At 35.4% G+C, this 14,840-nt stretch overlaps 1 protein-coding gene across 2 annotated transcripts in view; it reads left to right on the forward strand.

The window, feature by feature from the left end:
- The window catches only part of SFSWAP (splicing factor SWAP homolog), a 51,448-nt gene that overhangs the window by 12,699 nt on the left and 23,909 nt on the right, over positions 1–14,840 (forward strand). For both annotated transcript variants that reach the window (XM_009274328.1, XM_009274329.1), the window contains exons 7-13: positions 853–988; positions 3,858–4,095; positions 4,440–4,571; positions 4,934–5,027; positions 7,307–7,481; positions 10,060–10,293; positions 11,831–12,021. In XM_009274328.1, the coding sequence (XP_009272603.1) occupies positions 853–988; positions 3,858–4,095; positions 4,440–4,571; positions 4,934–5,027; positions 7,307–7,481; positions 10,060–10,293; positions 11,831–12,021 (1,200 nt within the window). The remainder of the gene's footprint in view (positions 1–852; positions 989–3,857; positions 4,096–4,439; positions 4,572–4,933; positions 5,028–7,306; positions 7,482–10,059; positions 10,294–11,830; positions 12,022–14,840) is intronic.

The raw sequence follows: 14,840 nt of genomic DNA on the forward strand, positions 1-14,840 counted from the left end.
AACAAAAAATCCCCCCCCCCCCCCCCCCCCCCAGCTGTGTCTTAGTAATTTAGATCTGTTTTGGTAAACTTTCAAGTTCCCTTTTCCCTAGTATGTAAATTGTTATTTTTCCATTTGTAGGGAATTATATTTCTATTTTTATGCCCTCTGGTATTGAGGGCATCACTTAAGGATTTATCCCACAGAGCCTGTATTGAAGCTGAAAAGACTGATATTTGATGCCTTCTGTATATAAGCTGAGAGCGTTTTCTTTTTAGATTTTAGTAGATAAAATGTTGACATGAAGTAATAGTTTCAGCAAGTATTTCAGCAGAATGTACTACTCATTATATGTAATTTTTTGCTGGATGTGTTAGTTATTTTTATTTTCTGAGTTTGATCAGTGATGGAATAATGGGAATGACAGATGGTTGTACACATTTGAGGCTTTCAGAGGAATGGCAGTGGTGGTGTCTGATATTTAGACAAGTCAGGTTCTGTGTCTTATCCCAGCCTTGGCAGTAAACGAGTAAGAGTAATACCCACTTCTCTCTTTTTTTTTTTTTTTTTTTTTTTTTTTAATGTCATGGATTTCTGTTCACATTAAATGAAAGTATTTTTTGTTTTGTTTTGTTTTCCACTAATTTTCAAAAAAGAAGTTGATTCTGATGTGAGAGCTACAAAGCCAGTAACTTCAGTGTTTGGACAATATTATTGATGTCTATTAACAGATAAATTTGCTTTCCAGATTAGGTTGATTCTACCATGCTTTAAATATGTACTTTTATAAAGTATATATATTCATATAGAAAGATTTATATATCAAGTATGTATAAATTTTAATCTTTTTTTCTATTCTCAAAATTTTTTCAGCCTTTGAAGGTAGTAGACCCTGATCATCCACTTGCAGCACTGGTGCGCAAAGCGCAATCGGATAATAACTCATCTACGCCACAGTCAACAGATGGGGCAGCTGTACAGACATCACAAGCAGAATATTCTTCTGATTGTAAGTGCATTGTGATTAGGCAGCTGGTGGTGTCTCTTGATGAATTGTATGTGGATGCTTGTGGGAAGAAAATATGTTAGCTTCATACTTAATCATTTGTAACTGATATTTACTCTTTTTCAATCTCCTGAATCTTTGAAGATGCATTCTTCCACTGAGTATCTGTCGAATTGTTAGCTGCTTAGGAAAAACAGAAATGGGGTGGAGGGGGTGGGCAAGGCGGGAGGCCAAGTCTCCAGTCTGTGAGTATGGTTAGCACAATACCCTTAATGTTTTTTGATAACTTCCATCAATTTCTATTAATGAAGCCTAATGAATGCCTTCACTGTTGAATATAAAACTGTCCTATGAAGTAATTCATGAGATTCCTGTTAGCAAAAAAAAAAAGCTTACTATATTAAGCAAAATGCAGATGGTAAATCTACTTTGAACAGTTTTGCTGGAGTGTCTGACACTAAGAAAAATCTGCAAAGGTAAAATCATGTAAAGTGAAGGATCCCACTGAAGTGATAAAACCAGATTTTAGTATAATATTCTGTTCTAAAGTTGGAAGTAGTTTTACGGTAAATAAATAAGTCTTTTATTATACAGTCAATTCTTATAATTTTTCATTATTTTAGCTTTTATTCTGTGCACTGGTGCGATGTTATGTATAGAAAATAAAATTCAGGAATATGCAAGATTCAAAGTTAGAAATTGATCTTTTAAATTATATTTCTCATTACAATATCTGAGAGGGAGTACTAACTTTTAAGTTCCGTAGCTACAGAGGGCATTCTTTAATAAAGGAGTAGATATTCTATTTTATTTTTTTCTCAAAAGAACAACAAAAGCAATGATTTATTTAAATTACAAGCGAGCAATGTGGAAAGTTGTGTACTCAGCTGCTTTTTCCATGCCCGATACTGAAATACCAAGACTTCCTCCTATCTCCAAATTATTATTAAATCTTTAATCTTTGATTTTTCTTGAACCATTTCAGATAAATGTAAATACTGTCCTGTCTATAATCTCTTTTAAAAATCAACTTTGCTATGAAATTTTTAGCAACGTTATTTTCTGGATGTGTCTGGTTTCCATTATCTTTGAAGCTGCTTAATGCAGGCCTTGTATAAAGCTTCTGCAAATTTTGTAAATTCTGATACTCAAAAAGGTGAAGTCAAACTTAATTGGGTTTATGTGCCTCTAATTCTTTTCAAAGTTGAGAATTCTGAAAGCCCTTGATTCCTTAAATACAGAAATGGAACTTACCCTTTCATTTATGGGACTTACCATTTGACACTGCTGAGATGTAAGAAAATTTATATTGCAGCTTTCACTACAGTAGGGTTTCGTGATGATATAAATTTGTAGGTAATGAGTAGTGTTACTTCAAGGTGGTGGTGGTGATGGAGTTCTTGGTTTTTTAGTAAAGTTGTTGTGAGTAAGTATCACCATAATGACCTGAGTTGATTTTGATGCATTATAGGTTCAGAACCCACCAAAGGATTACAGGTGGTGTCAGTGTAATATATGGAGAGGAGTATGCATGGAAGTAATTTTCATTTAAAACTTTAAGAGAATCTTAATAAAACTGAAATAAGATTTCTGTGGAGAAATTGAAAATTACTGGTTATTTCAAGAAAGACTAAAATCAGGATAAGTATCTCTGTAAAATAATGTTCATCAGTTTTCTGATTGCTGTCGTGTCAGACTTGAATCTGAGTGTATATGATGCAAACTGGGAGATTATAATTTAGTAGCAATGCAAGTTAAGTTTGCAAGTCCTCTCCCTGCCTTTAAAACTTAACAGATCTTTATTCTGCTCTCCTTATAGATAACTTATTCTTTGAAGAAAGTAAATACTGCCACACAAGAATGTTTGTGAAGCTTTTAAGAGGATAATTCATTATAATTTAATGCATTGATTAAACTTTGCCTCCAGAAATGTAAACTCTTAATGTAAATCCTTTGAAATATTTTACCTGAATACTTTCTGTTTATACGCCTTTCTGCAGAAAATCTTTAGATTTACAAGAAGTAACTGCCATTTAAAAGTGTTAAGCTAATTAAAGCATTATAAAATATTGTCCTTAAAGAAAGAAAGCAAGCTATAAGCCTTTGCAGTCTCAAGAAATAAATATTTAGAATCGGAGAAGCCTCTAGTGTGGAAATCTTGCTCAAATCGGTTGTTCATTGCATTGGTGTTAAATTGCAAAACCTGTGTACTTTTTGAGGTTTCAGTAAGTAGGTGTGTGTCTATATATAATGGTATAGTGGTTTAATATATATGGTGATACTAGTGGTTTAATTTCTCGACGTTAGTTTTTAATGTATGTGCATTTCTTTCTTAATGCATACATAGTTTTAACTGAGTTAAACTGCCAGAAGTGAATTAGATTAGGAAGAATGATTTCATATCAGGTCATTTTTTTATAGGCCTTCTCTCTTTCACTTCTTTATTCATACCTGTTTGGCTTCCAACTGACCTTCAGTACGTTCTGATTCTGCCCCTTAACCCATATATTTCTTAATTCATAGAATCATAGAATAGTTTGGGTTGGAAGGGACCTCTAAAGGTCATCAAGTCCAACCCCCCTGCCATGGGCAGGGACATCTTCAACTAGATCAGGTTGCTCAGAGCCCCGTCCAGCCTGACCTTGCATTGAGCAATTCATCTGAAGTGCGTTAACATGAGCATTCTTTTTTTTCTTTGTTTTTTTTTTTACACAAGAGATTAGATACCATTTCTTAGATACCATTTATTAGTGTGTTGTGTGAATCTGGATTCTCAGTGTATTTGTACTGATGCAATAATGTTTTTGGTTTTTTTGTTATTGGGTGTTTTTCTTCTAATTAGAACATTGTTCTTACATATGTCTTTTTATAGCAACTGTGGCAGCCATGTATTATAGTTACTATATGCTACCTGATGGAACCTATTGCCTCGCACCTCCACCTCCAGGAATAGATGTTGCCACCTACTACAATGCGTTGCCTGCAGGGGTGACTGTATCGAGCACTACAGGGGTAGCAACAGTACCTCCACCCCCTGGTACTACACCTCCACCTCCTCCAGACACAACCGATAGCAGCAGCGGGTTGACTTCTACCACAACATCTACGAGGTACCACATATAGATTTGCTTGTCGGTTGGAGGGGTCTCTTTCCTGCACTTCAGTGTGAAGTATTTAGTAAGGGTTCTATTATTGGTGATTCCTTGGTAACGTTCACCAGTGTTCATACAGCTTTGATTACCTCCACTTTGGTCTTTGATATTATATGTGGTTATTGTTACTCAGCTACTATGAAGTTTTTGCGTGATGGAAAATCAAGTTATTTTAACTGCATAATGAACCCAGAGAGCAAACCTCTATGTAATGTTTGGGTTGGGGTTTTTTTTGTTAAAGCAAGAGTCTGAAAGTTATTTATGTTCTATTTATAAAAACAATGTACTTTTGATGTTTTCAGCACAATTGCTCCAGTGGTTGCCATTATACCTCCACCCCCAGATATCCAACCTGTTATTGATAAGCTAGCTGAGTATGTTGCTAGGAATGGGATAAAATTTGAAACCAGTGTTCGTGCCAAGAATGATCTCAGGTAAGAGAAAACGTTATTGTAACTTCTATTTTAAAAGCTGAGGTTTTCATTTTTAAATATATTACCAGGACATGCAGGTCTCAAGAAGAGAAGTACTATCATTTGTTTTTTATTGAAATTCAGGGACCTACTTAAAGGTAATGCTAAAGCATCATTGCCCAAATCCTCAAAACAACCAACCTAACAAAAACGTCTCTAGAAAGCATGGTTTGAATGTGTATCCTCTGGAAGTACAGGCATAAGTTACAGTGCTTCCAAACATCAACTAGCGTTCCATTTGCTAGAGAAAATTAGATGGCAAAGGATTGTTGGTATTTACTATGTTCACGTGCATTTTCACATATTCAGTTTTCTTTTAACAGATTTGAGTTCCTGCAACCGTGGCACCAGTATAATGCTTATTATGAATTTAAAAAACAGTTCTTCCTTCAGAAAGAGAGCAGTGACAACTGTCAGGTACATGTGTGTTTGTATATACGTATATTAAAAATGCAATGTAAGTGAGAAAAGGCCTTGCTTATCTTTTGTGTTACCATGAGATGTTTTAAAAATGGAACACTAGATTATGGAGAAATTATTCAGCAAAGAATGTGAATGCTTTTTGGTTGTTTTGAATAACATTTAAATAAGGATATGTGAGGTGGTGTGATATTCAGTTCTTGCTTTTTAGTATAAGCAGTCACTCGGTGTGTTTGTAATATAAAATGGCAACCTGAAAATCTTTTGGCTTTCTATAAAAGGGAATTTATGCTTTGTGGAGGTTTAGAGCTTTGTAGGATTGGGACTAGTGTTCTGTTGTCAGAAAGGTTAGGTATAGCTTTTTAACAACCATATCTTCTCATGTGCCTCATGGTTCTTTGTAGAACAGTAGCACAGTAGCTAGACTACTTTTCTGACATGCTTTTTTCTGAGGGAGGTTTTGTTAAAGAAGAGTCCTGTCATGACTGACTGAAACAATATCGGAGCTTCAAAATCTCACATCGGTTTCCTACTTGCTTTGCTTCTTCTAGTCCATGTTATTAGAAGATGATACCCAGACATGGTATCCTTGTTTTTAACTATTCTCATGTTAGCTAATCTCATTAGATTGTTCTCTTACTGAAAAAAATTGCTAATAGTATCAGAAATACATTATCTGATGTTAACTTTTCATGGGAAAGAGCTATTTTTTTTTTAGGCCCTATGTCATTTGTCATCTCAAGGCTTAGATTGGGGAGCGTTAAACTGAAGAAGGTAGGCCTGTGGGTAAACTCCTCAAAATCACTTTGTGGAAAATGAAGAAATTCAGTACTCGTTGCTGTTTGAAACTCTTGTGACTAACATTTTGTTTTAATAGTGAAAAATGTTTTGAAAACACTGTTTAAAGATAAGCTGTGGTAAATATGCTCTTATTCAGTTGACAAATTAAATGCAAAATTGTCCTGTACCACAATGCTGACTGTTATTCTAGAATTTCTTATTTGCAAACCAGTGGGTTGAATTCATAATACTTACATGATTAATAAGGACTTGTTAACATTTATTTTGGGGGGAAATTGTACACCAACCAAAGTGTAATAATAAAGGATTCATTTTAAGTGTTCAAATGAGTACAGCTAAGAAGCAAGCAGAAACTGTTTAAGTCCCTTGAGGTCATGTGTAGCAATGCGTATTTTCCTACTGCATGGTTTTGTAGATAATGCCATTCTCTTTAATTTTTTAGAATAACGATTTCAATATTATCTTTATGCTTTAGTAATGTACGTATAGGCAACTAATGCAATTGATTGTTCTCCTTTTGGCCATTAAAGTTAATAAGAAATTGTACTACTGGCTTCAGTAAATACAGGATGAAGTCCTTGATTTCCTTGTGGTTTTCCACTTCGAGGATTTTCAGAAATTAGTTCTGTTGGTCAGGGAATGGCTGCAGGGAGCAATGAAAGGATCTCTTCAATACCTGGTATTTCAACATTAAGTATTCTTAACAGCAGCCAGTGGAAAGCAACCAAACTATTTATTGAGAGAGGCTCATTTAAATGTTAAATTACTTAATGTCATCGCCTGACTCGCCATGTAAATATTTTTAATGTCTACAATATCCATCTTAAAATTTTTATACTGTGAGTTTAGAGGTCGTCTTGAATGATTCAGTCATGTAATAGTAGAACCAGTATTTCTTTACTCTTTTGAAAGTCTCAGCATATCTGTACTGTATCAATTTAATGCCACAGAAAACATTGATAGGCCCAATGTTCTTCAGCAAAATGTTGGAACAAATCAAACACTTTAACCTGTGTTGATACCTTCTTTACAAAATCAAGTTTTACAGGGATCATGCAATTGTACATTAGGAAAAAATGTCAAGCTTTCATTCTGTCGCTGTGAATTAACTTTAATGGATTTTGTCCTGGACCCTGGAGATCAAGACCTAAAGGAATATACTTTGGAAAAAAAGTATATGCTTTTAGGGTCTAATTTTAAAAACATAATTTTTAAAACAGTTGTTATTTTAATGTAACAACACATTCTTACTGTAGGTCTGTAGTTTTTGCAGCCTGTGGGTTTACATGAAGCAGTGCATTATTTCTAAGAAGCAGACTTTTGGTTATGAGTGCTTATTGATGTAAAATAGCTGTTATGTGATTAGCTGATAATGTGATTTTTGAAATGGCTGGCAAAATTGCAGCTCCACAGACACTGCATTAATTCTTTCATGAACTACTCAGTTAGTAAGCTTGCACATTTCTTTTGAAAAGGGAGTATCTTCATCTGAAGATGTTCCAGCAGATACTGCCGGTGATACACCAAGTGAGACTCAATTTGCAGATGAACATGCACCTGAAGATGCATCTGAGCCAAGTGCTAAGGGAGCTCCAGGAACTAAAAAGGATGTTCCTCCTAAAACTGTCAGTGATGGTAAATTGGTGAAAGGTATGTTAGCATGATTTGTTGGGCGTGAAAATATTTGTTAGCATATACTTAAGGGGGAAAAAAAAAAGCCCGGGGCAAGTAGGGAAAAGAATTTCATCATGCGGAAAATATTTTCACTGAAAGCATCAAAAAAGGACTGAAGTAACTAATTTGATTGCTTTCATATTTCTTTCTTATCAGACTATCAGGTATTTATGATCTGACAGAATAAATTGTTTTATTTCAGTTTTGTGCAAAGTTGAAGGCTTTCATCAGTGACCCCAGTAGAATCTTATTTTTGTCATTTTAAACTTGAAAGTTACAAGCTCTGTGCAAGGAAGAAGTTATTCCTTCTGAATAAAAGCAGTAGTCTTATTTGAAACCATACATATGGAGGAAGTACGCTAGGCTTATTACTCAGTTGCTCAGTCTTCCTGTGTTGGATGTTAGTCATGCTGGAAAAAAAGGCCCTTTTCATGTCTAAGTGGAATGTTTCTCCTCCTGCAGTCATAGCAGCGGAGGGACAAAATGGGAGGATCTCTTGGAAGCCAGTCAAACAAAGTCAGCTAACACGCTATTAGTGTCCTGAGTTGGAGAAGCGATTATTTATACCTGGCAACTGATTTCCTGGCCTATCAGGAAAAGATATCGTAAAATTTCTTCTTTGCAATAAAAACTAGAAACTTAAATATTTTAACTAGAACTGAAAGCCACTGAAAAAAAAACCAAAACAGGAAAAACACTCTTGACCTGTGTTCCCATGGATGGGTACTGCCTTCCTGCCACTTCAGTGGCTTGCTTAATTGCTGATAAGGCTGTCTACTTCCCTGTCGTCCCTTGGAATTCTTCTCTCTTCCTGTTCCTCACTGCAATTTCTTTCCCTCCACGGGCTGCCAGCTCTGTGCTGTGGTTGTCTGGCTGTCCATACTCTGCAGTTTCTTCTCTGGGCAGGCTGGGTAGCTTCCCCAGGGAAGAAGCAATCTTCTCTGTCTTCAAAGATGCCCTATAAAGAGAATGTAGTGTACAACAGAAAATGGTATCGTTTCTTCTTGTTGTGTTATTAATAAATGGCAAACTGGAGCCCGTGCTTTAATAATAATAATTGTCTGCTCAAATTCAGATGATGGAATGTAACCAGTGAGTCATTTCATGACAATCCTATTCCTATAAACTTATTTTCATTTCCTCTAATATGGTACAAATCCCACTTTCTTGTAACCTAAATACAGTACTTGCCTGCAAGACAGACATAACATCCACATTAGATTTTTCTTCTGCCTCTGAGGGAGTAAAATCCCATTTTAGGATTTGTTTTGTCGTATGAAAAAGTTGGAAAATCACTATTATAATATCTCTTCTCTTGGAATTCTTGAGTTCTTTATTTCTGAGCATATATCCTTACCCCAGAATTACAAGATACAAAGCTTATATTTTATAAACCTTGGTATGTAATCTAATTATTGTATTTCAATTTCCCTAATTGAAATCTTATAGGATATATATGCAGAAGGCATACAGAGAAAGATAAATATTGCAGCAGACCATATGGTAGTACGTTGCTTTGCTCGAGATGTGTGAGAAATTCCATTCTTTATTCTTAGAAGTTGCATTTTTGGATAAATGGTTTAGAGATTAATTCTGGGGTTTGTTTGTTTGGTTTTTTTCAGAAAATGGTTCTCAGAAAAATGTACCAAGGAAAATTGTGAGGCAAAGGGTATTAGTTCAGACTTAAATATAGTTATATATTAGCTGCGCTTAATATTTTTTGAAGATCCATTAATACAACCTAGCTTGAAGTGATCCACAGTTTCCTTTTTATTATGGTATTCCATGTTTTTTACAGGCATTCTTTTTCCTTTGAGTGTGCTGGCATAAGCGTTTTGTTCTGCCTCTTTGTGCTGGAGTAGTAGGGGTTGCTTGAAAGGAATAGCTGACCACCCATCTTGCTACAGCAAGACTAGCTAAGACATTTGGGGAAAAGTACTTAGCTTTTGCATTTATATCTCCTGTAATGAAATGTTGTTAACTCCCCAAAGTAATTAGTTTTCATATAAATGGAAATAAGACTTTAAATACTGTTCTGTGAGCCTGCCAAATGCTATTGTTGTGCAAACCATCGATTTAGTGTGAAGGAAGCATAAGGGACCATATCATACTATAGTGTGTCAGATAGGAGCCTGAGCACAGAGCGTTTCGTCTTAAGCCTGGAAGAGTAGATTGTTCATTTGGGAAAAGAAGAAGTACTGAAATGGAAATTTATTCGGGACAGAATATGAAATTTTTTATCTCACCTCAGGAAATGTAATTCCTGAGATGGTTTAGAGTAACTTTCTTTTTCCCTGCTGCTACTGAAGTATTAGAAAAAGACTTTGAGATAGATCTTTACAGGGCAAATGAAGTTTCCAACAGTTGTTTAAAGAAAAAAAAAAAAGATTGTGTTGTCCTTTTCCCCAAAATATTTAGCATAACGTAAGGATGATACAAGTTTCTTTTTTTTTTGTGTGGTGTAGTCTGCATGAGTAATGGATGAAGTCAAGAACTTCAACCTGCTTTCTACTGTAGTCTAATGATGTGTAAAATCTTACCCATTCATTCACAGCATCATTTGCTCCAATAAGCTTTGCGATCAAGGCCAAAGAAAATGACCTTCTTCCTCTGGAGAAAAACCGTGTTAAACTAGATGATGACAGTGATGACGAGGAAGAAGAGGGCAAGGAAGGCCAAGAGAATGCTAATAGTGCTTCAAACCATACTCCAGCTGTTACCACTCCTTGTACTGCTGCTGAAGAGAAAAAACCTCAACTTACACAGGAGGAGTTGGAAGCTAAACAAGGTATCCCATGTTACACTGAAAACAAAATGAAAGATTGAGTCCTTCAGGCAATCTACAAAACTGTCATGTGAATAAGTATGGCATTTTAGGTATTTTGAATCATCACTATGTCATGTTAACAGGAATCAGAATTCTTTTCTTTTCCCACAGTTTCCTGCTTATTGTTAAGAATGAAATCTTCATTGGTTGCTCAGCTAAAATCAAACTTGTAACACGCTGGAGTTGAGTACTTTGCCCTAATGCATGATCTTTCTGAATTTTATTTTGTTTTTCCATTACAACCTCCGAGTAAAACACTAAACTACTAGTTTCCAGATTGCATCAACAGAGCCCAGAAAAAGGCATGTCCATTTGTCATCTTCTTCAGAGAACAATGAAATGCTTCAAGCTATTTTTCAGTTATATAGCACTCCCGTATAGACTAATATCGCCTTGTTGATGTTTGGTACTCTTATAATGCAATTCCATTAAGTCTTTGTATGGGGTTTTTCCTGTTACTCTGTTTATGTATGTAAGGGCAGAAGGGTATGCTATGTGAATTTGAATGAAATTATCTTTTAAAGGGATCAAATTTCCCCCATTCCTCCCTAAGGCTGTTTCACAGACGAGAGCGTTTAATAAAGTGGAGATGCTGTCAGTGTTTACCAGCTTAAAAACTTAATATTTCTCTTAGAGTATGCCCCAGGAATTTAATACTTCATTTTCAAAATTATTTTTTTTTTCTCCTAAGTAGCAGTTCCTTTGTAAACTTCAGTAGCATAAAGTATGCTATGGTGATATCTAAAGCAAATATGAAATATTTTGTATGATAATAAAAATGAAGTGTAAAACATGTTTGGAAAAAATGTGTGTTGGAAAAACTGTGCAATTGAACAAAAAAACCCAGTCTTGTACATGCACAGAACACAAAAGTGGAAGTGTAAGATGAAAAAGGTTAGACAAAATATCCATTAGGTGCATAGTTAAATAAATTGGCTTATTCTCTTTCTGTAATCACATAACAATAACTGTTGGTTGTAACAATGGTGAAACAGTTTCTGAAAATTTCCGGAGCAGCCCTTTGTGTAAACATTTTAAGATGTATGTAAATAGGGCTGGAAAATAGAAGGTAAAAATCAGATCTGTGGAAAGAGCAAAATGGAGAGTTTGCATCGCTTTAACAAGTACAAGAAAAAGCTTCTGAATTTACAGTGCTACTTTTTTAGATAGCTTTTGTAAATAGAAAAGGACAAGTATCCTGAATTTTCAGGATTGGATTTTCATGTCATTTTCTTTAAGCTTAAAAATTTTTACTTCACCTGTACTGCTTTTCATCAAACAAATGATATATCTATGAATTAAGATGCTTGGAATTTCATAATTTCAAGTCGATATGTCCTTATTATGTCTTTGAATGGATGTATTAGAAAGGTTTGAGAATGGTTGGAGGGACTGTTTGGTTGTTTGTGTTACTCTGTGTGTGTGTGTTTGTTTCAAGGAAATGTAAGTTCCCCAGGTGTGACTCGCTCTAAACTTTATGTTTAATTGTCTTTCTTAGCAAAGCAAAAACTAGAGGATAGATTAGCAGCTGCAGCAAGAGAGAAGCTTGCACAGGCCTCCAAAGAATCAAAAGAAAAGCAGCTACAAGCAGAGCGCAAAAGGAAGGCTGCACTGTTCTTGCAGACCCTGAAAAACCCTCTGGCAGAGGCGGAAACTGAGAAAATTGAAGAGAATTCTTTCAATAACGAGGTAAGCAGGAAATAAATTTCTCTTTACCATAAAGCTAGCAGAAAACTTACCTATAGAGTGTGAATCTGACAGTAGGTTATGAAGTTGACTGAAGAGATAGAAGCTTTTCTAAATGGGGAGAAATTTGAATTTTAAACACAATCTTTTTCAGTTATCTTACATATGTCTCTCATCTGTCATTAAAGAACTGGTCGAGAAATATGATGCATAATTCAGAGGTCAGTTATCCAGTTACAGAAAGGAAAATGAGCTTGCAAGTTTAACTCGGTACTGGTGGTCCATGAATTAGAATGCTTACCTTTCAAGAGTATTTGTATATCTCTTGTGATATTTACTTACTTAATGTGTATTTTGACGTGAGCAGACATCTTCAAGTTCAGAAACGATTCACAGGCAACTGAGCTTACTTTAAGACATTTTGGACCTGTTCTGCTGGGTTTTGTTTGATTTTTATTAATTTAACTGGCATGAAACTGAGATGAATAGTTAGTGAACTGATCTATGTGATTTAAGGTTTCTAGCTGGGACATCCTTAATCAAGAAAACAAATACATAGGTGGGAAAAAACTGCTATATAATGGTTGCTTTTCATCATCTTTGTGTTAGTTGAGTATTTCATGTAAACTCCTTAAAAGCTTAGAATGCTAGGATGTTTTTCTCTCTTTTAGGCCCAAGTTTAGTATGGGAGTTATAAAAGATTTTTTTTTTTTATTATAAGGATGTGATTTTTAAAATGAAGCTAAATTTACAGAGAGTGACACAAAATTCAAACAAATACATGTATGTATGTTATTCACCGGGCATAGTCAATGAAGAATCAAAACAAAAAACTCACGGTGAAATAATTGAGGGGGCTAATTATCTGCTAGCTGTTTTCCAGAGAACTGGAGGTAGGCACACTGCCTGCACCTACCTGATCATGAAATGACCTAATCCATTGGGTTTGTTCAGCAGAATCTCTTATTTTGGAGAGTAGAAGCAAGTATCTTTCTGTAGCAAATCAATTTGGAGTGTTAGTATTCCTGCACCTCTTTCAAAGAACAATTTTTGATAGTTGTGTTAGAAATTCGAACGCTTTGCTTCTTTCTAGAAAACTACTAGGAAATGGTCACGTGGCAGAGGCAGACTGCTTTCCATCTTTCTTCTGCCTTGTAATTCTCTTGTCCATTTGCACCCGTTTTCATTGTTTGGATAGTCAACCACAATAGATAATACTAGGGTAATGTCAGTTTGAGGGCTTTCAGAAGCTCTGTTTTGAGTAGGTCGTCATGATATTGCACTCTTGGGCCAAATCTAAGAGTAACCTGGATATTGATGATGACCTATTATTAGGTTGTAGGAACACGATAAAATTGCTAATAAGTTCCCTTGCCATTTGGCTGTTTGGACTATTGTTTCCAAAGGAAATTAAAAGCTAATTTCTCATAGCCATACGTTGGATTACTAGAATTTATCACAAAGAGGAAAAAGAGGATTTATCGTGCAAAAGTAACTGCTAATCAGTTCGTTGGCATTATCTTCTGCAGCAAACAGAACTATTACTAGTCAGTCTGTTGATGAGTAGTTATAATAAAAATATCTTTTTGGGCAGAGCCTCTAGAAATCAGTTTTACTAGACTTAGAATTTTTGAGTAGGCAAGGTTAAAGAGGAATCTTGAGCCAAAAGACTTTAGTAATGAAACTTCAGTAATGAAATACAAAACCAAACTCTAAAAAGCTGTATTGATCAAAGCCACACATTTGTTTTTTTCCCTACTAATAAACAGAAAATGCTGTTTAAAATAGCTCAGAAATAATGTTTCGCATAAACCCTTTCTGATTTCAATAAAATAACTACAATTTTAAAAAAGTAAATGAGGGATTTGAATTTATTATATAGGAAAATCCTTCAAGTATTGATTTGTTCATGCATCATAGCGCTGTCCTGAAGTTTTTTTTTCATCTGCAGGTTTTGGCAGCAGAGCTATGCTCTCTATGGAAGAGTCACTTTCCCATTTACGTTGTATATTTTCCATTTAAGTTCCTAATTGCTTAACTTCATCCACAGAGGAGAACAGGCTATTTTCCTACTTGGTTTCTGTTCTTTCTTTTTTCTTTTCCCCTTGTTCCAGCTTTTTCACTGAGCCACTCTCTTTCTGCCGGTATAGTGCTTGTCCTAGCTTAAGAAGTGATAATTTTACTTCCAGGAGTGTCACTCATTTGTATTCAGCCTAAGCATCATTTTATCGTAAGCACATCCCAATCCAGCGTGATCTGATGCATGCTTGCTAAAAGACAGGGGACTCGGTGTTTCCAGCACCTGTACAGACACCTCCAACAAGTCCAGACAATCTATTTTCTTAATGGAAGGAAAACCGTCAAAATCCATTTTCAACAAAGTCACCTTAGACTTATGTCTTCACTGCAATAGCTGTAAACAGCTGTGGGGAAAAAGTAGGAATGGGATTTGGTGTAGATGATGTAGTTTCCTGAAACTTAACCTAAATAGGGCCGGAAATCTATGCAGCTTGGGGTATTGTTGCAGGATCCTTCACAAGCCAGATTGAAATTCCTGTGTTTGTCTGTATATGCTGCAGTCAGACCTTCCATGCACATTGCAAATACAAATATTGTTGGGAATTAGAACCTCAGTTTCCTGGTTTTGGAATTATATTGCTTCCAGAAAAGCCAGTAAATCACTCTTGGTTGCACTAATCAAGGAAAACTTCATCTCTGGATACTGATGGAAAATTTCAGATATTGATTGTGACAAGACTGGTTACAAGAATGAATGACATGGCTTTCCATCGTTTCCTTTCCCACAGAAAGAATTTCAGTAC

This window comes from Aptenodytes forsteri, unplaced genomic scaffold (genome assembly GCF_000699145.1).
Source record: "Aptenodytes forsteri isolate BGI_AS27 unplaced genomic scaffold, ASM69914v1 Scaffold79, whole genome shotgun sequence".
In the NCBI taxonomy this organism is placed as follows: domain Eukaryota; kingdom Metazoa; phylum Chordata; class Aves; order Sphenisciformes; family Spheniscidae; genus Aptenodytes; species Aptenodytes forsteri.